At 37.7% G+C, this 25,560-nt stretch overlaps 1 protein-coding gene across 3 annotated transcripts in view; it reads right to left on the bottom strand.

Moving 5' to 3' along the window:
* The window catches only part of CACNA2D1 (calcium voltage-gated channel auxiliary subunit alpha2delta 1), a 366,353-nt gene that overhangs the window by 292,343 nt on the left and 48,450 nt on the right, over nt 1–25,560 (bottom strand). For all 3 annotated transcript variants that reach the window (XM_054631736.2, XM_077179149.1, XM_077179150.1), the window contains exons 2-3: nt 23,470–23,551; nt 6,211–6,327 (exon numbers count right to left, since the gene is read on the bottom strand). In XM_054631736.2, coding sequence (XP_054487711.1) covers nt 6,211–6,327; nt 23,470–23,551 — 199 coding nt within the window. The remainder of the gene's footprint in view (nt 1–6,210; nt 6,328–23,469; nt 23,552–25,560) is intronic.

A 25,560-nucleotide genomic window follows, 5' to 3' on the forward strand; every position in this document is an offset into this window, starting at 1 on the left:
CAGTTCAAGTTATTTTCCTTCTCTGAATTTCTCCAATTTCAGCCCTTTGCAAGAAAATTGTCTAACATTGCCTGTAACTGGCAGAGTCAAAGGAAGAGAAACACCTGAAAATCAAAAATTGAATAGCAGCATATCTGCCAAGACATACATGATGCTTCTTTTTGTACTGATATCAGGTTTCAAATCAATTCTCAACAAGGCTTACATTCTTAAAATCATCTAGGAGAGAGAGGAAGGAAAAGACATTTTCTCCTGATTAACCTCTGATATGGCCACAACTCATGGGTAAAACTCTCTCTGTGGATTCTATGGGATATCACACACATGAGTAATAACCAACAGAAAACATCAGAATCCTCCATCAACTCAAGACCTAGTCCATCAGTGTCTCCTCATGACAAAATCACAGTATTTACTGTGTCACTGTTTGCAAAGTAAGGAGGGAAGTCAGAAGCACAGATTGCCACCAACTTCAGGAAAATCCAAACTTCACCATTGGGAATGACCTTATTTTCAGGCAAAGACTTCAGCCCTCACAGGCTGAGAATAAAAGTAAATGGTTTTACCATTTGGAATTGAAGGGATACTGGAATTTAGTAAGGAAGCAATTTCAACACACCTGGTAAAGTGTGTCCATATCCAGATATGTATCCATGTGTACTCACAGGTATTTGCAGTTTAGAGACCTGGTCCAAGGCATCACAGAATGATCAGCTCTAAACTTTAGATTAGCACGCAGGAATGGTGGACTCAGCTGTGAGATGTGACTATTTAGGCCTCTTGGAATTCTTAGTGGAGCTCAGGAGACTGAGTTGTCACAGAGTCCAAAAGCAAGAGATGATGTCCAGTCAAAGTTCTGCTAAACAAGTGGAGAACTCAAATTGATCTACACAGTATTTTTAAAGAGTGGAAAGCTACCTTGTTACTACAGGCAATTTAAGATTAGCAGACCAGAAGGTGAGTGTCCCAGAGTGGCTTTAAGAATGTTATGTTGGTTTTAGATATCAAAACAAAACTCAAGCTAGAGTGAGGATACCTTTCAAGAAACAGTAGTATCAAGCACACCTACAAAATTTATTTTGCTTTTGTAGGTCTTTCAGGATTCACAAAAATTCCCAAACCTATTTAAAGTGCACAGGATCTCTGCCTGGGAACCTCAAAAGATGTAACACATTTAAGCTTCCCAGTTTTATTGTGAGACAGTGAAGCCTTGTTTCAGGCAGGCAGGGAAATACTGAGAGATTTGGACACACTTGCACAGCTGTGTTGAAATTGCATCTAAACCAGCAGATAAACATTCTCAGCTCCTCGTTCAGAGACACAGTTGTGCACCTTGGACATTTCCCAACAGCACGTAGAGGGAACCTGTCTCCTAGCACACAATCTGTGCCTCAGTTTCCATGGAAACCCAGCTTCCTCAGTTTTCTTAAGAAATCAAGGCAAGAAGGCTAGAGTGAAGATATTATGCCTCTGGTTGAGATGTCTGAAGAAATCTAGGCAATAGGGTGCAAATGTGCATGTAACTCATCTTTATCTGCACACAGCTCAGGAAGCCAAGGGTACTGGGTGGAGCCTTCCCTTGAGCCACCTTAACATGAGTTAGTTAAAAGCAGACACAAAGGACCCCAAAGCAAAACAAATAAATCACAGGCAGGAATTTGACAGGGAAAATATGACTGTCTCTCATTCTCCACTGAAACACATTTTAGTGGAGCTGAAGTGTTTGCTTTACACTAGTGGTTATGCTGCTGCCTTACAGTGTGGGCAGTAATGGAAGAAAAATGCACTAATAAATGCACTGTGAGTGTACAACATAGGGTTGAATACAATATCCTGACATTGAATCTTTCCAGAAAGGGGTATTTTATTGTGGAAAAGACTTGCAGGAGAATATGCATAAATTCTACTTTTGGATAAAAGGATAATTATTATTAATTTCAAACTCTTGCACAAACATTAAAACATTAAATGATGTTCAAATGCAGAAAGGGATGCTAAGCAAGAAATAGGATGCAAAACTTCTGCAGTCTGGGCTTGAAAAGACTGTTACTAGGTATCTGTTATTCTTAATTTTCTTTAATTTTCTTCTACCAGAAGGTACAAATTGCTAACTATCTTCAATTCGAGTATCTGAGCAAAAGGAAGAGGCAAAACTGCAAATTTGTCTACTGTAGAAAATCCAGGATGCTTCCAAAAATGTACTGATCAATGGGCAGAGGACAGCCAAGGGCTGCACAGCTACCAACTTCATACTGGACAGGAGTGAAGCTGCTGTTTAAATTGGTCTGTAGCACTGGACCAAGTATTACTTTTTATAAATTGAATACATTATATAAACAAAATTTTTTTATATAACATTGAATATGTTATATAAACAAAATTTAAAAATACACTTCATTCCCCTCATGATGCAATGCATAAACTGTAAACTAAACCTCAGAAGTATTTAAAATATACCTTTCTAATTTTAAAGTATGACCAAAAAAATTAAAATCTCTGCATATCTTAAGACTACTACAGTACTTTACATTGGTAATAAAAAAGTATTAGTAATCCATCTTTGATATTAATAACTTTAAAAGGGTTTGACTTTGTATAGTCAATGAAGAAATATTTGTAACTACTCAAATCATGTTTTATAAATATAGTACAATGTCAGGTACTCTATTTAGCATTTCTATTGATACTCATCAAATAAGTATTAGTATCTTCCAAATTTTCCATTGGAATGAAAAGATTCTGATCCATTAGCATAATCTACATAGCTCCAGAAATCTATTGCACTCAGGAATGAGGTAGGAATGCTCAAACTGAAGCTAAGTCCAGCAAAAATGAACAATTTGGGTGCCAGACAGCCCAATGGGCTAGGCATATTATTGTTGGTATCCCTGGAAAGGCTTTGTGAGTTCTGCCAATAGTTATTGCAGGGTACATTTTCAGTGAAACCTCCACCCATCTGCCAGCACACACCTGAGGATGCAGGGTGCAACAGCTGATCTGTACCCACCATTTACACAGAGACAGAATATTAACTTCTCCATACTATCATAAAATCGTAGAATTATGGAATATCCTGAGTTTGAAGGTGTTGTTATTACATTGCAAGGGTTCCACACTGCTGGAATTTTGTACCTCCTTGATGTTTCTCACAGGCATCTCCTAGGCACTGACTCTCCCTTGTCCCCGCAGGAGCCAAGTGACTCCTCAACCAACCAATCCACTCTTTTACAACACTCTTCTTATTGGCTACAGCTGTGGCCTGTTAAAGTCAGGCCTGTTCCCAGTCTCTAATAATTGGCTCAGCTGAAACTCCTTAAGGGGTAAGATTACTTTCTATACTACCTTTATTTTCTTATATTGCATCCCCCTACATGAAGGGACCCAGAGGAATCATCAAGCCCAATTCCTTGTTCCTTGCAGGACCATTTGCGTATGGGAATCCATTATATTGAAATAGGGGTGTTCAGTAGGGTTAGGCCAGACAAATACACAATAATAAACAGCAGAAAGCTATAAAAGATATGTTCACTATTTCAGCAACAGGCTCCACTGCAAGACACTTCACTAGGAGGCTGTTGTCTGTCTCCTTCCTTACTACTCATACTACTCTCTTTGTCCACTGCACTCTGCTAGAAACTATACCATTTTCTTTTCATCCTAACTTTTTCTTCTATGCATTATATTTCCTAGTAAGAGTAACCTAGGAAAGCCCTGTGAGTTCAGAAGAGGTCTTCCCCCTTTCTCCTTCCTCAGCTAGGTACCTATTTCAACCACCAGTTTTAAGCTTCTGTCAAACAGAAACTCATACCCATTTACCTGGTAACATTTTCTCTCATTACTAGAGATTTTTCTAGCCCATAGTTCCATGAAAACACAAATAATTCAGAATGCAAGAAATATTTCTCATTTAAAGGTGATCTTATGGCTCAAGTTGTTATTAGAAAATTCATCACTGATATTTGTTTATTATAACCTTGCCCGAAGGTTGTTTGTGTCTCATGCTTAGAGGAAACCATGACATCCCTGAGGTATGATAGTCTCTGAACAATAACACTGTTGATGTAATTCACTGGAACCTTCCTCATGGCATCACTGGAGGATGCCTGATGCCCTTGCATCACACTTTTTTCAGGATTCAGGTCTTAATTAACACTTTGACTCATATTAGCCCCAATGGTAAAACCTCTGTGCAGTCATTATAACAGTTCCATTTGACTCCACTCCTGATTTCAGAGAAAATGTGATCCATCCAACTGAAGAAGACTGAAACTTCAGGTAAATAATTCAGCCTCATTACATAAAGTTTATAAACTAACAGCATAAAGATAGTCCTTGTAAAAAGCAGAAAGAGAAATATATATGGAAGGTGAAGAAATCATCTTAGTAGAAATCAATAGATCAGGTGCAGGAGATAATAAATATCTCCTGTGTATAAAAAATGTACAGGAATGTTTAAAATCAGAAGTCATTGAAAGTTCTGGCATACATCTGGGATAATTGCAAGTAGAAAAGTCAGTATAAATATCTGAGCTGCTAGGAACTACTGGACCAAAGGACTATCCTTCTCCTAATTTAGTCTTCTTTCACCTCAGGAAACTGAGTCATACCATCCTTTTCAAAATGTGACCATGTGCTTCCCTAAAGTGAGGTGGCACCCCTTCTTCCACGCTCACAGAAAAACTGTTCTGGAATATTTCTTTAAGTAAGCATGAGCTACTTATTTAATTTTCTTAAAATTTTAAGATCAAACCACCACAAACCCATATAAAAACCCCTACATTAATCTTGTGTTTTGAGAAAATATAAACTTTTGCTGTGATAACTTAAAAACATCAAACTTATATGGGTTGAAGGGAAAAAGGTGGGGAAAATGTTGTATCCACAAAGGTCGGCAAATGACTTACAGTGTTTTGTAACAGTAATACAAAGTCCACAGAATGCCACATAAACACATGTCCACTGAAGAAAAAGAGAAAAACAAGAAAAATATTGACCTATTTTCAAGCAATTTGAAGGAATTAGAGAAGCTTTGGCACAGCTAACACTGATGCACGTGGTGTATTAGGTAAGAGAACCAAAGGCAGGACAATGGGTACCCCTTGTGGTACCTAGGCACAGACAACAGACTGTGCATTGCCTACAAGAAGGAGAGTCCTCAGGGCAGCAGCAGCAGCAGTTTCACTCACACTGATTCTTCAGCTGCATGAAACTGTACTGATAAAAGGACTCTTTGGGTGGGACTCATCTCCCCCAGCTTCACACACTTACAATATAGACATTCAGGTTTGAGGCTTCTCCAGCTGAGAAAGAGAGAAGTTCTTCTCAGTTATAGTTCATCCCATTTTCAAGTCTTACTCAGAAAATGTCAGGTCAGTCCTGGAGTGGAGGAGTGTCTGTTTTATTCCATTGAACAAAAAAATGAGCTTAGGACAACCAGCTGAGTAGACATCTACAGTTAGGTGAATTAATCTCTTTTTCTCCTCTCTTTCACTTTAAATGATACATTCACCTATATGAATATGTAATTGCCCAAGGAAATCCTGCTTTTTCATCCTTTAAACCTACTTCTAATAGTTCTACTCTGAATGAAGTGTGTTTATTAATTTATCCAAATCCCTCCCTGTGTTTGGTCAGTAGGAACCATACAAAGCAATGACCCAGGTCTGGTGTTTTACAGAATAGAATTGAGAAAGGGACTGCTGACAAAAGAACTTTAAAGAAACAGATAGTTTTTATTTAAAGCATAAAGAATTGTGAGGTCACAATGAAGCATGGTCTTCGCACAAATTACGATTGAAATACAGGTTAAATTAGCAAATTAGGAAAAATAAAAAAAATAACAAAAAAAAGCCCTGTTTCTTGTTTCCCCAAGATCATTCCTGACTATAAAATACAGTGATCTTCAAGTCATAAACATTCATGTACGTCACCTAGAGGAATATTTTCCAATCTATTTATAACTTAATTTCTTCCTTGGCCCTGGTTCCTATCTGTCGGTCAATATTATAAACATCTGCCCTATGCCAACAAACGAGTTCATTTTTACCATGAAGTCAGGAGTCATCTTTCTGCATGCCATGTCTTATTCACATCACACTGACACTGCCTCTAAGTGTATAGGCAGTAAAAATAACCATGAAAGCATGTTTCAATAGTAAATAAAGATTTTTTAAAAATACTAAATAGAAAACTTGAACCATTAGTACTCACCACCAAGGCTTTAGACCTGTTACTTAGAAGTTTTTCAATGTCTCTGGCTGCAATTTCCACAAGCTGACGAGGGTTGTTTGCTTCTACAGTATACATTGCTGCATTTTTCAAATAAATCTGCAAAAGAAAAAAAATGGAAATAAATCAAAATGACAGTACACATTCAAAATAAGCCAAGTGACTTGACAGAAGAGGCATCAAGATGTCATCTGTTCTTACTGGAGCTTCATAATGACTACTGCTAGGAAAATCCAATTGGGCCCTGTGAAAGAAATAGTTCACCTTTTTGTCTGAGAGGTTGAAGCTGACACTAAAAATTATTTAATAAATCTTCAAAATTGACCAGTTTTAGTGACAAACTAACCAGCTGCAAAATGCTCAAGGAGTCCGATTCCCAAGGTGTGCTAAGAGAGCAGTAAAATGGTGATCCTTTAAAATGACTGAATTTCAAATAAAATAGTTATTGCTGAATTGAATTCTTCCTTGAAAGATGAAATATAAACATACCCATTGAATTCATTCATTTAAGTTATGCTTAATCAGTTTAGTCCCTTATCTATTTATTCATATGATGATATTAGTATTCACAAGGAAAGAGAAGGAGGAACAAGTAAGAAGAAAAGAGGGAAAAGCAGAAATAATAAGGGGAAATGGGGAAAAAAGATGAGGGGAAAGAGGGGAAATTTAAACATGTTTCTCCCCTGTCATGAATAAAGGTTATCTCTGAGGAGCCATTAACTGTTTCCAAAGCAGAACATGTATATGAAGAAGATAATTTTATTTGTTAATCAATGACATACAGTGAAAAGCATGTAACCATAAGAAAGAAGGGAGAAAAAAGATGCAAAAAGTGCATTTGCCTATCACTGTCCTACTAGAACTGAATAAAGAAAAAAATACTATATTTGGAGTGGAAAAAAAGGAAAACGAAACAAAAAAAAAAAAGGTGGATACCTTATAGCTTGATGGGCAAACAGGGAAAACTAATTTATGCAGCCAACAGATGGCCTGAGTTTACTCAACACTTTGCCTCTGTAGCACTGCCTGGTGGGGGCTGTGCTGTCTCCTGGGGAGTCATTCCAGGCTCGGGCAGGAATGGTCCAGCACTAATGCATGGCCTGGCTGCCATCCAGCACGAGAGCCAAAGAACGGCTGAGCACACTGAGCCTGCCAGCCCCGCCAGCTCCCCGGGGTCAAACCTTGGGAGACCTCAGAGAAACTCACCCCATTACACCTCTGGTGCTTATAGCTGATAAGTACCACAAAAACTTTTCTGACAACTGCAGTTATAGATGCAAATTGTTATCAGGCATGGTCCATAAGCTGCCACAGCTTTTCTGCACTTACGAATTTTGTGAGATTTGTGTTGGGTCTTGGTTTGTTGTTTATTTTCCTTCAGCAGTCGTTCCTTTCCACCAGTAACTGAGCAATTGGAATAAGCTTTATTCCTCATATAGTAATGATTATTATAAAAAAATCAGTGCACCATGAGCAGAAAACTACTAAAACAGATGACAGAGCATAATCAACTCAGATTGTAGTCTGGATACTTTTGAGGTGCTCAATTTTCAAAACAGCCACACAAAAAGTTTATCTCTAGATAAACCCAAAAATCTCTTTTTGAGGGGTGTCTGGGTTTTTTGGGTTAGTTTTATTTTAGGGGTTGGGGGGATTTTTTAGGACATATCCTAATAGCAGGATTGGCCTATAAACCAATTATTAATTAAACAAATTTGGAAATAAAGCCATTTTATTCTACAATTGATCACTTCAGAATTTCATTCCTTTTTCTCTGAAACACATTAAACTTGCAGTCAGCAAACTATTTTGGAGGTAAATTGACTGTTGTGACCAGTCCTACAGACAAGGCAAGAGTAAAAATCAGTTTTATAGATCCAGATGGTTTGAATCAAGACAGGAAATTTCAGAGGAACATCTAAATTAAAATGACCATCAAATCTTGTAAAACTTTCAGGTTTTCACATTGTCAACAAACATTCACCCTGGTCACAAAAAGAACACACACTGCAATATACCAGGTGGTCATGTCTTGGTCTTTAAAGAGATATGTAATGGCAAATTCTTTAAACTTCATTTGTGACTGCACGTAGTTTACCTTAATCAAAAGTTACTAAATTTACAGAAAAATGGAAACAAGATTTTTTTAATGGTGTAAAAAATATAAAATAACTTTCACAGAAGTTTTAAAATAATAACTTTAAAAACAATTTTAAAGGGTTCATATATTTCACTTGTGAAAATGTTTGATTGGTTTCCTTTGTTCAATTATTTCTGGTCTCTTTTTTTCCAGATTTTTTTTTACACACTTGTTTTTTATTATTTCCTACTCAATGGTGAAAGCAATATAAAAAATAGTATAAACCCTTTTCATTTGGGGTTTCAATTAAGCAAAAAATCTAAAATTTGGAGAAAGAATTGCAAAAATGTCATTTCATAGTAACTAATCTTTTACTCAACATGATAAACACTAAGCAAGCCATAAGAAAAGAAAATTCACATAGAGGCAGAGTGAAATATGTGTTCAATTAATGCAGGTTTGAAGCAGATGGATGCCAGGGATGACCTGGAGATTGCACTGACCAGATATGTAAGAGCAAGTGCTGTAGTGCTGATTCTCTCAAATTTTTAAGCCCTTAGAGAAATCTGGTTTCTAACAGGCTGTGATTGAGCAGCCTCAGTAAAGTTAAGGGGGATGTCACACTGCACTCACACAACCACCAACCAGAAAGACAAAATCTTATTTGACTTAATCACAGAAGCACAGAATGACCTGCGTTGGGAGGGACTGTAATGATGATCTGGTACCAACCTCACAGCCATGGGCAGGGACACCTTTCCCTAGACCAGATTGCTCAGAGCCCCATCCAAGCTTTTCTTGAACACTTTCAGGAGCCCACAGTTTCCCTGAGCACCCTTTGCAAGCGTCTCACCACATTCACAGTAACAAATTTATTCTTATCACCCAATCTAAACCTATTGATTTTCAGTTTAAAGCCATTCCCCCTCACCCTGTCACTATCTGCCCTTGTAAAAAAGTCTCTTTCCAACTCTCTTGTAGCCATTTTTTGGTACTAGAAGGCCACCATGAGGCCTCCCCAAAGTCCTCCAGGATGAACAACCTTAACTGTCTCAGTCTTTCCTCATAGGAGAGATGTTCCCTCTCTCTAATCATCTTTGTGTCCTGCTGGATTGGCTCCAGCAGGTCTGTGTCCTTCTTTTGCTGTGCTCAATGTAGAGCAAAGTCACAGTAAGCCATAGTGGTAATGAATTGAGAACCTGGATGGAAAATTTGTACTTTTGTCCCTGTATCTAGTTTGTTCTTCCAGAAAATGTTTGACCCTATAAACCCCATTTTGAAAGCACTCACATTTTGCACACACCCAATTCCTATAGGGAAGTTATTCCTATACACCCAAGTTTGAATGCTTTGAAAGCTGCAGACTATCAAAGCATTGGACAGTGGGACATTTTCAGGAAAAAAAATAAACATTTTCATCTTTCTTCTCCAGCACCAGCTATCAGAGAAAATTCAAAAGTCTGAATCACATAACAAGGAGATCATCACTACAAGAGATAGGAGCATCATTAAAACTTTTATAACAGGCATTGTGGGTCCTACCACCAAGAAAGCCTGACTGAGGCTTGACAAATACAACTTGTATTTGTTAGTGATTTCAAGAAAATAAAATTCAGAACAACTCTCACCCAAAATAAACCCTTTGAGATTTACACAAGATTCACACACAGACCTGAATCAGTGACTTTCTTTCTCCCCTTCTTTGTTTTACCCCATGGCAAGGCTGGGAGCACCAATCTACCCTGCTTCTACTGCCAGTAAAAGATTTATCCTGCAAGCTCCTGAACAAACAGCATCAGAAATTACTTGGAACTTCACACACTTCTTTATTTTCCTAAAGTGCGAGACCTGTCTCAACTACCAAGGAAGAGTCTAATATTCATTAATTATTTAGGAAGTGTGTACATAATTTATTTGTTGCCTACTACCCTTTTCTTTATTTCACTCTAGCACTGCAGCAGCTCAGTACAACACTACACAGGGAAATACACACTTCAGGATACACACTTCAGGATTTGGCACCCTGGGACAAACTTTTCCTTATCCAAGCTTTCCACCTAGCAGGCTCACAAAATTAGCAAATACTCATCTCAAATAGCCATAAAAGGTTTTATTGGCAAAGGTGTGCTCATTTGTCTTACAAAATACTATTTGGCAGGCTCCATAGCCTGTTAAAAGGAGTTAATTTGAATACAATTTCTTAAATTGCTTTAACTAAATGAATGCAAGTTTATATTGATTTTTAAATCTAAATTATTTTTTAGTACTTTTATCAATAATATTTTGCTACAAGATCTCCAAATTGCCAGTAAAACCCTGCCACTTGTCACAGAATAAAGCCTCATTGCATGACTAAGCAAAGCCTGTAAGGTCACAGCACAAAAATACTTTAATTCTTTTCTGAAGTCAATAGTCATGCACTTCTTTATTCAGAAAAGACTGTATTAAAATTGCACATAATGAACTGCAAGGTTTTAGGGGAGAGAACATGATGGAGAGAGTCACAGTAAGGTGAAACAACACAACAATAGTTGAATGTGACAAAGATTAGAAAAACTGCCAGCTCCTCAGCAGAACGTGCCCCTCTCTGTTCAGCCTTCAAGGACATGTTTATAAATCTCTCACAAAGAGACATTCTCCTTGCTTCCCTCCAAGCTCGCCAGGGCAAGTCAAACACTTCTGCATAAATTGAGAGAGAATGAAAGACGTTATTACATGGCTCTTGCTGCATTGTGACAGGCATTTGGGCTGGCCCTAGCACTGAAAATTTATTTAAACAGCCCTCATGCTGTATCACTCTCAGAAAAAGAATTATTTTCAACTGCAGTAGAAGTCCTTTGCCTCTTTGTTTGTCTGTTTGCTCTGAACATGTGAGTCACCCAGTTTAAAAACAACAGAGCCTCTCCTTCAGGCAGTGGTAACTTGGCTGAGGGCCCAAACATAGGACATGAACATGCCAATCTCATTTCCATCACTGAATGCTTCCATGGACGTAGAAATCGTATCAGCCAACGTCTTCAGAAGTTCAAACCCAGAATTTCAAAAGTTAACCAAAATCACTGTAATTTTTCCAGCTTTGGAAAAGAGAAAATAAATAGCTCAACAATTCCAATTATGCTTATCTGTACAAGGTAAATCCATGGATGCTTTTATTATTTCAATACTCCTTTCAAGACCACTTAGCTCAGCCGGGCTGAGACATCTCTGTCAACAATCACTGCCTTAGCACCAAATGCTTTTTTGTCAGCCTAGACCAGCTGGAGACTGCCATCATGGCAAAATCTACTGCTCAAAAATAGTGGTGAGCTTGCAGTAAAACCAACCAAAACTTTGTGCTGGGTTTTCCCCCCTGTCCTCTGAAATCAACCACACCAAACTACCAACAGTACTTGTGAAATCTTGACCTAGGATTTACAAGCTTGTGCACTAAAGTAATTAACCTATTTAATTTTTTTTTATCCTTCTGAACAGAGTGAAACTTAAATAAATGCTGAGTAAAGTATTCTCTTTCTGCCCACTCCTCACTTCTGGAAAGGCACTCCCATTGCCAATTCCCCCTGCTCCTTCCAGTCTCTTGTTTTCCACCACTTTGTGGCACTACCAGGGCTGAGTGATCCAGACCTGTCTCACCAGGAACCTCTGCCTGTACCCTGGGCCATCAGCTCCATTTCAGTCCAGTCCTCAGCTGAAAAAAAAATTTTCTTACTGAAATTTTGAGTAATGTTAAAATATAAATAAATAAATTATAGTTCTATTAATAAATATTCAATGTTTTAAAGAATAAAACTTTCTGTTTAAATAACTTTTTTTTAGCTAACAAAATATCAACTAATAACACATATATATTTTGTAATTTCAGTTTCTGTTTTTACCAATGCCATGAAGTTACATCATGATCTCATTTCTGAGAGAAAAGCAGAAAGAAGAGGTCATGCGACAGACATCTAAAAATATGGTAAGATCCTGGGAGCAGAAGTCAGAAAAAATAAATAACCACTTTCTAATTTTATATTGCATTACATTATATCATTATTATATTATATTTTCATATATTATAATATCATATATTATATAATATCTAACTTTTTTGGTATTGCAGATATTCTCCTTTAACTGAAATTCTAGTAGCCAAAAACAATATGATCTGCCCAGCCTAACAAAATTCTATCTTCTTACTTGTGTATCTTATTTCCAAAGTCATATTAATAGTTTCTATTTCTATATACATGCCAGACTATTTTTCATTCTCACAAGACACTTCTTTTAATCAGAAGCAATTAATTGAGAAGCTCATTGAAAAGCACTCATTTCTAAGAAGCATTCTGGGTGTTCAAAGGACTAAGTCTTTTATAGGTCTTACTCTCTGCTCCATATAGTGTATAAATAAGATCACAGCTGCTCCCTAGCAACTCACAGATGCCTTCATTCCTGGAATTCATGGCAACAACACAAAGGAGGAAACCACCCCAGTGGTTCAGGGTAGCTGCTGCTTTTCAGAGTCACTTGCCTGATCACTGAGTGCTCTGAAGGTCTGGGATGACAAGTGACAGGGCAGCTGATGTGCTGGAAACCGTCACTTACCGCAGCGGTGACGCGCAGGTTAGGGGAAGAAAAAACAATTATCAGAGCAACTTCATTCATTCCTAAGCAAAACACTCAGAATTCTGCAAGGTGCTGGGACCACTCATGGCTCAGTTAACAGCAGAGAGAGGATAAGCAGTGCCAGAGTCAATGGGCTCACTCAGGTGCCTACTCAAAGGGAAGCATGTAATCAGGCACACTTTGTAGGAATCATCAGCCCCTTTTGATTGTTGATAATTAATAGAGTAGTCCAGAGGACTTGCAAATTAAGCAGCAATTTTTGTAATTGCCACTTTGTCTTTAAACCTTGATAAAACAGGAGTTCAGCTTTGTACTTCTACTACTTTCCACAGGAAAAGCAGATTTTACATCCCCCTTTGTTAAGAAAAGGTATTTTAAGGTATTCAATTTTGCTTCCTAGTGATAAAAATACTTATTAAGTAACAAGAGGACATCATTTATTGGTTTCATAGCAGTTTTAACTCAGGCTTTTAGCTGAGACTGAGTAAGAACTCAAAAATGTCAATTCATGAGTACAAGTGGATCTTTCCTGTAACAGAAGAAGAACAATAGGAAGAAAATGTTTCACATTTATTCTGCACTTCTGGTATATCTGGAAATGGGCACTTATGTAATTTCTAAAAACTCACTTATTCATAGGAAATTTTGGCCTACCTTAGCTATTAATTTGTCATCTAGCTAGCAATTTGTCATCTACTGACTCTGTCCCCAAAATTAATTTTAAATATCGGAATTTAACTTGAGCAGATTTTTTTTTTTTTGCTTTTTTTTTTTTTTTTTTTTGCTTTTTAATAACCACAGGACTTAGAAAATTATTAACTGTAATGTTTGGGGTTTTGTTTGGTTTAGTGTGTGATTTTTTTTTTAAAGAAAATGTTTAATTTTACTCTCAGCTTCTACAAAAAAATCTGAATATAAGTACCAATAGGACAGAATTTATTACTGTTGAAGCCAACAGAACATTATAAATTAATCAAGAACGGTGCTTTGATCAAAGATTACCCAGATCAGCAAACAGTAATTAAAGCTACAGTAATATTAGGCCGCCTCTTCCCTTGAGCTTGAGCAAGCTTTGTTAATGCAGCCACCTATTCTTAGTGACTTACAGCTGCTTTTGTTTGCTGGAAGAAGGAAAGCTTCAAAATGTCAGTTTATTGCTAAGGGAGTAGAGTATTTGCAACTGCAAATAGCAAATGAGGCTCCCTGTGTTTTGACAACCTCTTAATTTCCATTTGGATTACAAAGAAAACGTGCAGATATGTATTTAAATTTCTCAGCTTGCATTTTTTAAAGTGATTTCATTTTCTGACATCTCATCACTGGTCAGCAATGTGTAAACTCAATAGAATTTAGTTTGGAGAATTCTACTTTTAATGCCTGCAGCTTTGGTATTTGGTTGCTCACAGAACAGGGCAGTGGCAGTGGCACACCTCAAATGGGACATACATTGTTAAAAAAAAAAAACTGTGAATAACTTTGGGAGTCCCTAACCAGGCTAAACCATCTCATACATTGCTATAACTCTGTTAAAGGGACTCTGACTCCTCAAGAAATATCTGAAATAACCACATTTCACTGCACCATACCCTTCATAATTCTATTCTAAAAATAATCCTGACCTCCCTCCCCTTCACCACACCCCTCTCAGGGACAGCAGAGTGGTGTCCCCCCCTTAGGAATGACAAATGTGAATAGTGTGCAATAGCCTATTTATGCCAGAAAGAATTCATGTGTTTCAGAGGCTGGCTTCATGGACTCACTCAGCCAAACTTTCTGATACCTATTTTGTTACACAATTCTAAGTTAATTTAAAAAGCTAAATAGAGTTGCTCTCTTTTTATCATTTTTCCCTTTTTTCCTTAGAAAAACAACATAAAAAACTGCACCTCAGTGAAAAGCTTCATTTTAGATAACCAGAATGACCCATAAATATGGCCTGAAATCAAGGAAGTTTCAGCAAATATAAAACTGGTGACCCAATGAGGATAAAAGTGCTTCAACAACTTCAAAATAGTTGACTTGTTTGAATTTCCATTTCAAGATTATATAAAAATGTAGTTTTGGTTTATGTGGGTAAAAAGTCTTCTCTACTCTATGTTTCAAAAAAAGTTGCTTAGTATTTGGTTTCATTGAGGACAACAAAAAGAGACAAAAGGAGAAAAGAAAGAATATAACACATTTCTGAGTTTTGAGATCAGTCATTGTGAACCTCACTGAGTAGCACAATTTGAATGAATAGAAGACTTTCTTTATTTCCCAAATTTAACTCATTTAAACACTTGCCTTCCTTTCTTAGTGCACTGGAGAGTACACCCAAGATATACAGGAAAGTATAGTTACACCAGTTGTGTCTGCAAGTGTTGTGGTATCAGTTACATTTTACATTTTCAGGGATGAAGAAGGATGGACTGCACAATACATTATTATTTATATGTCAGAAGTATCTTGAAATTCAGGGTCAAAATAGTGAGAAACTCATCAGAATCTATGGCATTCATAACATTTCAATCAAAATTTTCATTTTCTAATGAAATTCAAACTTACAAAGTCCACAGCCAGGACCTCCAGAGCAATGTTCACCAAATATAATAATTTGGGTTGTTAGTCTTAAAATCAACCATCTTAAAAAAAAAAATCAGTTCTTGCATGTCTTCTTATTACTTTTCTTAACCATAAAACTCTCCATTACATCAACCTTAACAAGGGTGAGTATAGCATATTTTGGAATGTGTCCATAAATCACCTAGGTCCATCTGCTAGCTCATCAGAGAATAGGAGGAGCTAGAAAATTCTTTGCCTCTGGGTCAAGCATATACAAATCAAATCCAACTTGATACATGCAGTAGTTAAAAATAAATAAATAAATAAACAAACAAATAAATAAATAATAGAGCTGGTAAAATTAAATTCACCTCCATGTATCTATCTGTTTAATCTTTTCAAATTATAAATCCAAATTTTTATAAAGCTTTTGCTAATGCAGTCAACTTACTTTATGAATGTAAAGAAAGAACCACATAAATATCATGCCAATCATTGAGAAAAATAGTAGAAATGAAAGTGTTTACTGCTAAATTACCTGCCAAATCACTTTAGCAGGAATTGCAGGCAATTACTACGACAATAGGGAAGATTTCCCAGATCCAAGTCTTACATGAATTTTAGGTAAGCTGTTAAAGCCTCCCCTTGCACAGACCTCTACACAGATATTGAATGAACAAGACAAGCACTGTATGAGGGCCTCTCTAGGTCTGTCACTGGTGTGTCTGTAGGGCTTCTAGAACAGAGCTTCTAAAACTAATTAAGCTAAAATCTGTAGCACCCAACAGAAAGTTACTGCAGGTTATAATTCCTTCTGGCAGAAGGAAGCTTTCCTGAACATCCCTGCTCCAGGGCAGTTCAAATCAGACATCAGTCTTTCTTACAAGCCATTCATCTCAGTTAAACTCCAGAGACTGATCCAAGACCTGGAAAGCTGAAAGTGTGGCCTGGGAAGCTGCTGCCAATGTGAGTGCCTGAGCAGACTCACACCATCTGTGCATGAGGCACACAGACCTCACTCTGAGCAGGGGATGAAATGTGCTCCTGCAGGATCTCAGCTGGGCTGTTCACTCAAGAACAGCTAATTATTGTAAAACAGCATTCAAAAGACAAAATAAATAACAATCTTCTGACAATGGCTGGTGGACTCATTTGGTGAATGAAACTCATCACCACATATCATACACCCATACCTCTTTTTCTTTTGTAGGATGAAACAGTATTATTAGTGTCATATATTATGAGTATTAGTATTATCTTATCTCAGTAGGAATATCATTTACAGGCCAAGTCAGCCTATATGGATTCACTGTACAGCTCCTGGAACTCTAATAACAGCATGCCTTATGAACATTATGCATGGATTGTTTTTGCAGAGATGTATCAGAAAGGAAACAGATCCAGGGAGTGGAGTTCCTTGGAATTGCCTCTATCTGATGCTTCATTCATTTCTGCCATTGCCTGAAAAGGTTACCCTGCACAAGATGGCACTTTTCTGGTGTAACAGCCATAGAGAAGCTCCAGTGTGTTTGTCACATCAAAGCTCTTTACACAGACCCACATTTTTTAATTCAGTGTTTCTGTAAAAGAGGATTCTCTTCAATCAGTTTGGAACAGACAAGCTCATGCATTGCTCTAAGGCAGATTCTCTAATCCAAGGCCTTCCTGTCTGGGTACTGCAGGGTTCCCCTCCTTCTCTCTCCCTGTGCCTAGAGGTATTTTAGAGCTGGAGTCCAGAAGCATACTTGTAGTAGTTTATTAGATTAAATGAGCTGTCAATTAGCTTAGTCACGAGTCTTTGCTGCGAACATTCTATGTAAAAATGGAAGTTGTGCATACTTTCATGAAAATGGAACTATGTACTTAATTCTGTAGTTCAGGAGGTTCTTCACCTTTATTTTTTTTTCCTGTATGCTGAGGTATCTAGTTTTTAGACCAGAATGTGACTTTGTACATATTTTTGTCTTTTCAAAGACCAAATACCTACTGAGAAATGCAGCTAGTGAGATCAATCTCAAAATTTATTTTGCTACATGGACTTTGCAGTAGCTACTGTCTATTCATTTTTTTTTAATTTATTTATTTCTAACAGTCTATTTGCTCTGTAGAAAACATGTATCCTTCACACCAGAGCATCTTCATAATGCCTGAATGCACAGATAATTCATGGGTAAGCAAAGTTACATGAACCTTCTTAAGCTGAAATGACAATTACATGACTATTTGTTGCTGTTGTTTTTGTTGTTTTGTTTTGGTTTTTTTTAACATAATACTTATAAAACAAAGAAAATATACTAAGTTGTGCTTTGTTGAGAGACAGTTAAAGAAAGAAGCACACAGGACAAGATTTTCCTGTGTGTCCTGTATTCCTGTTTCCAAGTCTCAAGCTGTACATACAACACCTCCTTATAAACATTCCCTTTGCTCTTTTAGGGGAAAAAAATCCTTAGGAAGGACTAAGGACAGTACCTTCTTCAGCTGGGCAAATACAGCAGCAACAGCCTCTGTTTTTGTGTAAAAATCTGTTGGGGTTCCTTTTTAATACTTTTTACCTGCTTGGCTAGTAAACCAAATGTTGTTAGTCATGATTCTTAGCAAATGTAAATTAGTGTAATCCACTGCAGCCAGTGGAGCTCTGCCAGTTTTCAACTAGCTGAGTATTTTGGCATCTTGAGTCCCGACTTCCTGCCTTGTTGAAGCAATCATTGCATTACTGTAATGGGGATATTACACTGCTATTACATCCAAGTTGGAGTTCTCCCAGATCTCACCTCAACTCATAGTCATGTCCAAAAAAGCAGGATTTAAATATGTGCTTTAAATCTATTTTTGGAAGACTATTTTGAGACCATTCCCAGAGAGCATCCCAGAAGCAGAGAATGTGCTGACTTGGAAGAGGCCCACAGGGATCATGGAGTGCAACTCCTGGTCCTTTGCAGGACACCCCAATGCCACCATCTCTCCTTTGGGCATCACAATAAACAGCTCTCACCTGCCTCTCCAGCTCCTTGTTTCTTCTACCCCAGTTATGCTACTTTGCAGGCTGTGGATAAGAGTAGCCTCAATGTAAAACTCCTAATTTTAAGGGCATCTAAACTTTCTTTTGCAGTTTTTCTTACTTACAGGCATTAATTATATTGCTGTCATCATTGCTAACAAGAGAAAAGGTATTATGATGAAACGTGCATCAACACAAACATATCAATATTTTCAGAGGCAGAATTACTACTGAAATAATAAACTCCCAAATATTTTGTCTTTTTTAAACAGTATGTGGAATATTCATTAATATATTATTGTTTATCCTTGCTATTCAGGTATTTTCAAAAGTTGTGATTAGTGAGAGTTGCAATGACTACATTGTATATGCAAAAGCAGGAGAAAGAGTGGTTAGTCACTAGGACAAGATTGTGATTCCAAATCACTCTAAGAAAACTGTCAATGAAGAAAGAAAAGGGAATCCTCTTCTGAGGAGATTCTTCTCCTTAAATATGATTCCATGAAATTTAGTATATGTTGAATTCAAACACCTTAAATACAAAAAATACTTTCCCTGGTTATCTATGTCTACCCTGCAGATTAAATTAGACTCTTACCAAGGTACTGATCTCAACAGGACAGCTATCCCCTTTTCACATACCTCATCTGACTTTATTGGCCATCTATTTTTTTTTATTATTATTATTCTGTAAGTACACATTACACTCTGAGTTTTACATCCTTTCTGTTGCAGCATGTCCCAGTTGAGACAGCCACCATACACAGCATGGTGTATGAGTATCACCATCCAATTTCAGCAGGCTTGGAGCATCTGCCCATACATAGTAGCACCATATCACTTTGGAAGGCTGCAAGCATCTGCCCTTCTTTTTCTTTAGCCCAACCTTTTATCCCCACCCAATGTTGATGCCCTGCCCCTGTGTGCCCTCTGCTCCCCTTGGTGGTTGGTAGCACACCTGGGCACTCCCTGGCTCATTGCTGTCAGTGCTGCTCACCTGCTGCTCACAGCTCATTGTGCCCATTGGGGATGGGGATCAGGCCAGCCCCACTCCCAGCTACCACAAACCGTGCACCTACACCCTTCTGCTCAAAACTTCTCCCAGTCTAAAATCAAAATAATTGAGAATTAAGGTAGTACTCCTATCCAACTTCCTCATGGTCATGGAAAAAAAACAAAAAAATTGTAGTTCTGCAGAAGAGACCATTGTTCAGTGTATTTCCCTGCAGCACAAAGACCCCCAGACATCCAAGGCATATCCAAGCACAAATAGCACTGATGAACCCCCAGATACTTTCAGCAAATTATGGGAGCACCATTAGCACTGCAGCTAATTGAAAAAGCTCTGGTTTATGTTAATTCACTCTAGATGAGAACACATTCATTGTGCTACTTTGAGAGCTATCTTGGTCACTTTAGAGATCTACACAGAAGACTTAATTGCACAAAGCAGACACAGCTCCTGACTTCAGCTGAATCACTGGGAATTCTTCCCCTGACTCTGGGAAAGATTGACCAGGCTGTGAAATGGTTATAATCTGTTACATGTTCTTGCTAAGAGCTTTGAGCTTTAATCTCACACTTGGCAAAATTAAAATTAATTTTCCCTAGAACAAGGGAAGACATTTCTCCTACCAATCTGATTATTACAGCTTTTGACAGAAATTCTTATTTACTATTTTATAATAGGAGCAATCTGCTCCTTCTTTTTATATTATTCATTCTGCTTTTAGAGAGAAAAGAGGCAGAAAACCCAAACAAATTATTTATTTTTTCAAGTTTACATGAAGACCACAGATTTGGTCCAAATAATTCTGGAGCTGGAAGAAGAAATAAATCAGAAAAAAAGCTGAAAATTCAATCTGACTGTAAGCATTTTTAAAGCTTGAGCATCTGAAGGCAAATTCTGTGAATAAAAGTGACAAGCATGCAGGCATGCTGTTTTTCATGTCTTGTAGTCTCAATTTTTCCAAGATTGTGGTTCATTTCAGAAAGATCTAACTAAATGTTAATAGGCAATGAGCAAGAAAAAAAAAAAAGATGTCATTCAGAAATGGGCAAGTGACAATAGCCTGCAAACAAGAAGAGAGTGGGAGAGTGCATGGGTTACACCTTGCAGGGCTTTGTGCTTTCCCTTGCAGCCAAGAGAGCTAATTAAAACCTCATGTCTAGAAAAAGGCATCATGCACGTAGGTCAAACACATGGCTTTGATATAGTGGGATATTTTACATGGAAACATCCCCCTTTCATGCTTTTAATCCTGGGATTACAGCACGTATCGACCATCTTGTGAACATCATCTGAGATAACACTATTTCCTTGAAGTCTATTGTAAATTCTGGCTTTTAAAAAAAAGAAACTTACCTATAGTATTCACACACTCATGTTTTTGTTTTTATCCACTGTTATTTGTCACTGTGGCAAAGCTGGTAGCACACTATAGATTATTAGGCTTGCCCAGTAGTTTTCATTATAAGACTGTTTAGCAGCTTGCAAATTTGCCAAATATTAACAACAAAAACTAACATTTTCCTCAGGGGAAAAAAAGAATGAAACATCAATCTCTTGGCTTTTCATTATCTATTTTACTATGTGGTCCTTACACAAGAAGGCATAGCAAAATGGTTGAGACATTAACTCATTGTTTTGGTCCAGTTAGAAACCCTGTGTAACTCATTTTCCTGTTACCTATTCATTGTAGATTAAAACCTCAATGCTGTGTTTTTAAAGATATATTTTAATCTTCAGTGTTAAAAAAAATTTAGCCTGAAAAGGACCTGCAGATCACTGCAGAGATGTAATCAGCTAAATTGCTGAGAATGCAGGTGTATTTTAACTCAGAAACATCACCCCCAGAGAATGTCCCACCTCCTCTGCAGCTCAAGGTCAGACTTGGCTGTGGTCTCTCAGGTCTACACAGTGGGAGAAGGAGGAGAGGAAAACTGAATGAAGGACAAAGGGCAAGAGACTGAGATATGGAAACAGGATATAATAGACTGAAAAAGGGAAGCAAAGAGTAAAGAGAAAGTGAGACTGGAAGGGAAGGTGAAATAGAAAAATCATACAGGAGAAAATTACAGGTCTGGGACTGAGAATGAGTGATGGAGGGAAATGTGAGAAAGGGGAAGAGAAATTCCTGTGGAAGAGAAGAGATGAGAATATTGTGACAGGCTGGCTACACACACCTGGACAGAATGTTTTGGAAATGCTAAGAAAAAAGAATGAGTTAAGAGAGAGGTGCTGATCTGGAAAAAGCTGAGGAGAAAGATCCTAAAATAGAGACAAGAAACTAGTGTAAAATAGAAAGGCAGACTGGTGAAGCAGCAAAGACAGGAGCCGAGACAGAAACATAGCATAGGTTGAGGAGAAATGAAAGACAGCCAAGCAACACAGCAGGAAAGGACTGGAAAGCTGAATGGTGAATCAGTAGGAAGATGCTGAATGGAAGGGAAAAAAGAGACACAGCAAGTGCAGAACAGACCAGATCACCTAAATTAGATAAGCAAAAATGGACTTGTAGCAGGAAGTCCCCACCAGAACCTGGAGACTGATGATTTGCAATTCTTTTTGTTCTCTGTCAGCAGATACATGTGAAATCCTTCTGCAGAAACTCCAATGACAGTTCCATGCTTCCAAATCTTTCATTTCCTCAGGAAGCTCAAGTGCTAGGCATTTCTGTGTTGGAAACCAATGCTTGTACAAATCTGATGATTTGTGTTAGGATTTCAAAATTTTGTTTTCAGTTTTTTTATGGTTTTTAAAGATTAAAACATGCATCTAAAGCATCTGCCTTAAATTGTATTGCAATATGATGCAGTCAAATATTAGGAAAGGCCAGAACTAAAATAAATTCTGCAATCTTCATTTATGTTCATTGTGCATGCAGTGACAGAGCCCTTCCTTTTATAAGACAGTGGTGATCTCATCTGAGCTAATGGACATCTGAGCTAATCATCCAACCTCCTCTTAGAGCCAGTAAAGACAAAATGTCCTTCTGGGACAGGATACACACAAGACATGAATGTCTGAGCAAAAGGTCCTTAAGGTCAAAGGAATACATTAATACACAATGCTAAATCTGACAACTTCACACATTATTTTTTTCTCTGTGTTTCTCTTAACACTTCAACAACCATTTGAAGCTATCTGCTCAAACCTCTGCTATCCATTTCATGGATCATTTGGAATAATTTTCTGAAAACCAAATATCAAGGCTTCACATCCAGTTCCCCAGCACCAGGGGCTTTTGCTGGCAAACAATAGCTCAGTTTCCTGATGCAGCAGCAAAATTCCCTTCATCTTAAATCAGACATCCATCAGTTCAAAGAAAGAGCCATAGCTCTTGTGCAGGGATAGGGAGAGGGAAATGTATGACCATATGGTTGTATACTGGATTGTGATGCATACATACAAAATTGTATAGGCAGTGTAATTCTGACATGTTCTTAATTGTGCCTTCATTTTTCCTGCAAGGGCACATGTGTTGTCACCATCTATGAATAAAAGAATAACACCAAAAAAAATCTCAATGAGAGATTTGTAAATTCTTCTCTAAAACAAACAACAAACTTGGTGTTAAATTGAACAGCTGAATAAAAGTAGTTTTCATTCTCATCTGCGTTTCTGCTAACCAAAGCTGCCTCATTTCATGAAATATGTGTCAGAGAGATAGGTTCCCTTGTTAATAGAGAGCAGAATTCTCCACCACTGTGAATGGTTGCTTCCTGGATACCGTATTTGACAAACAGAACATAAAAGTGCTTGCTTCAGTGGAAGTGTTGCAACAATGGCAAGCCTTCTGTCTGATACTGCAAAGCTGATTAAATATCATCAGTGAGGAAGCGCTGCAACACTGAGAGTGAATTGATGGATGTCTGTTCTTCATTTCTCTCCCAGTAAGCACTGCAGAGTTTAATCCCCCAAAACCATTTTTGTATGTTGGGATGAAATGATGGTAAAGCCTAGAAGGTGCAAGCCCTTCAGTTTCTAGCTACAGCAGCCTAGGACACCTCTTCTTACTTCAGCAAGCCGGTCCACCCCACTTGCAGTTCGTGCGAGCGTCACGAGATCTTCTTGCATCTTATCCACCCATGCTTTTATCCTGCAGAAAACAGAAAAGAAAACAGAGGCATCCAATCAGACAAGTGGAAATGGCATACAAGCATATGGCACAGAAACAATAAAAGGGATAAAGTTGAATACAAAACATAGAAGAGTTCTCTTTGAGGTTTTTCTTCTATTCAGCTTTGTCGACCAGAATCTGTTCATACAGCTGTCTGTGGTGGCCACCATGCTGTGCCACCTGTAAACCCAAGAGTGCCATCATATCTCTGGAGCCAAGCTACAGCAAAGATGCCCACAACAGAGCTGGCACACTCCCTGCCAGGACAGCCTGCCTGCCCTGCAGCTCACTGCCACAAATGCCTCTCCTGAGCGCCCCAAGGTCCTTCTCCCAACAGACAGTGAAGAGGAAAACAGCAGCTGGAAGCAGGCTTACAAACCACACTGGATTTTCTGGCCTGCAGCCTCTCTTCAAGGAAGCAACAGCAGGGCAGGCAGCAGTGGCCACGAGCTCTTTTGGAAAGGCACGTTTGCTCCTGGCTGCTGTCACCAGGAACAAGGGATTTGCTGCTGTGCCTGCTCTGCTCCCTGTGCCCAGTAAACCTGACTCTCTGGAAAAGTATTGGATCCAACACAGTTTCTGTGCCATGTCACATCCTCTAGCAGGAAAGGAGCCATGGTGAAAGTTTATTCCAGTAAGATCCATGTTCAGAAGATTGTCTTGCTTGCCAAGCCAGAAATTTTCACGTCCAACTCAACTCTCACATTATCCCTGCCATTATGCCAGCTTTCTGCTCTGAAACCTAGAACAGATAAACATATTTATCTCAGCCATTTCCCAGCCTTAATCACCTACCCCAGGGATGACAACTTAGATTAATTCATTAATAAAGACAGAAAAAAGGAAGATTCCATTTTTGCTTCAAAATGGAAAATTTGGAAAAACTAAGAAAGAAGATGGAAGACTGATTTTACTCCTTTTTTCCATGGCTTTAAGGAATGAATACATTTTCTGCTAACCCACAACCAATATCTTCAAAGAGTAACATCTCTATTATTGTCTCAAGTTAATTATTTTTTATTAAAGGACCCTTCCTCATGTTTCCTTCACACATGAAAAATCATATTTGCATTGACTTCAGCAATTAATTCCATTATTGTACTGCTCCCAAACCTTCCCTTCTATACTTTGCTTTCCAAAAACTGAAATAAAATAAATTAATTTCCTGGTTCAAGTCTCCACAAAGCCCTATATTATACAAACATTTAGTTCTGTATAGAAATCAGTTTGTTTAAAAACATGGTGCATTATGTTTACCATGGCTTTAAGACCATCACCTGCATCTGTGTGAAGCATATTGACTCACAAGTACAAGCACAAACAAGAAAATGCTATCATTTTCCATTTTTAAATGGTTTCCGTTTTTCTGAGTGGAAGAATGAAGTAAATGAAAGGTGAAAAAGTGAAACCCATTACCCAAATGTGTTTTCAAAAGCATAAAATAAATAATTGAACACCCTGAGATTTTTTTATGATCCATTTCAGTTATAAAATTGTGGGTGTTATTTCTAACAGGAGTCAATAGAAAAAATCTGGGAGGATTGATTTTTAAATTGACTTTTTCCATTTCCTACTGCTTTATATTTTTACTAGATATATTCCTCTCTGTCTTTAAACAAAACTGGAATGGTGAAGACACATATTAGTTAACTAGTTAGTTACTTAGCTAGTTAGTTACTTAAATTTGAAATTTTGGAAGCAGCCGAACTTAAAATCACTAATTACTTACTATAACATGTAAATGAAATATGAATCATATTTTCTCTTTAACATGAAAAAATATTTATTTTTCAATAAATACTTCTTATATATTGTGTAGAACTCCAGCCTCCACACAAATAGCCCACACCTTGCCTTTTGGAATTAATCACCATGACTAGTTTTTGTTTTATTTTGGGTTTGGTTTGAATTTATTTTAATCAGTGTTTAAGCGAATTTTCTGCTTCAATGTCAATGGGAAAAGGCATGTCCAGAGCTGGCTCACTCTC

This window comes from Agelaius phoeniceus, chromosome 5, assembly GCF_051311805.1.
Source record: "Agelaius phoeniceus isolate bAgePho1 chromosome 5, bAgePho1.hap1, whole genome shotgun sequence".
Classification (NCBI taxonomy): domain Eukaryota; kingdom Metazoa; phylum Chordata; class Aves; order Passeriformes; family Icteridae; genus Agelaius; species Agelaius phoeniceus.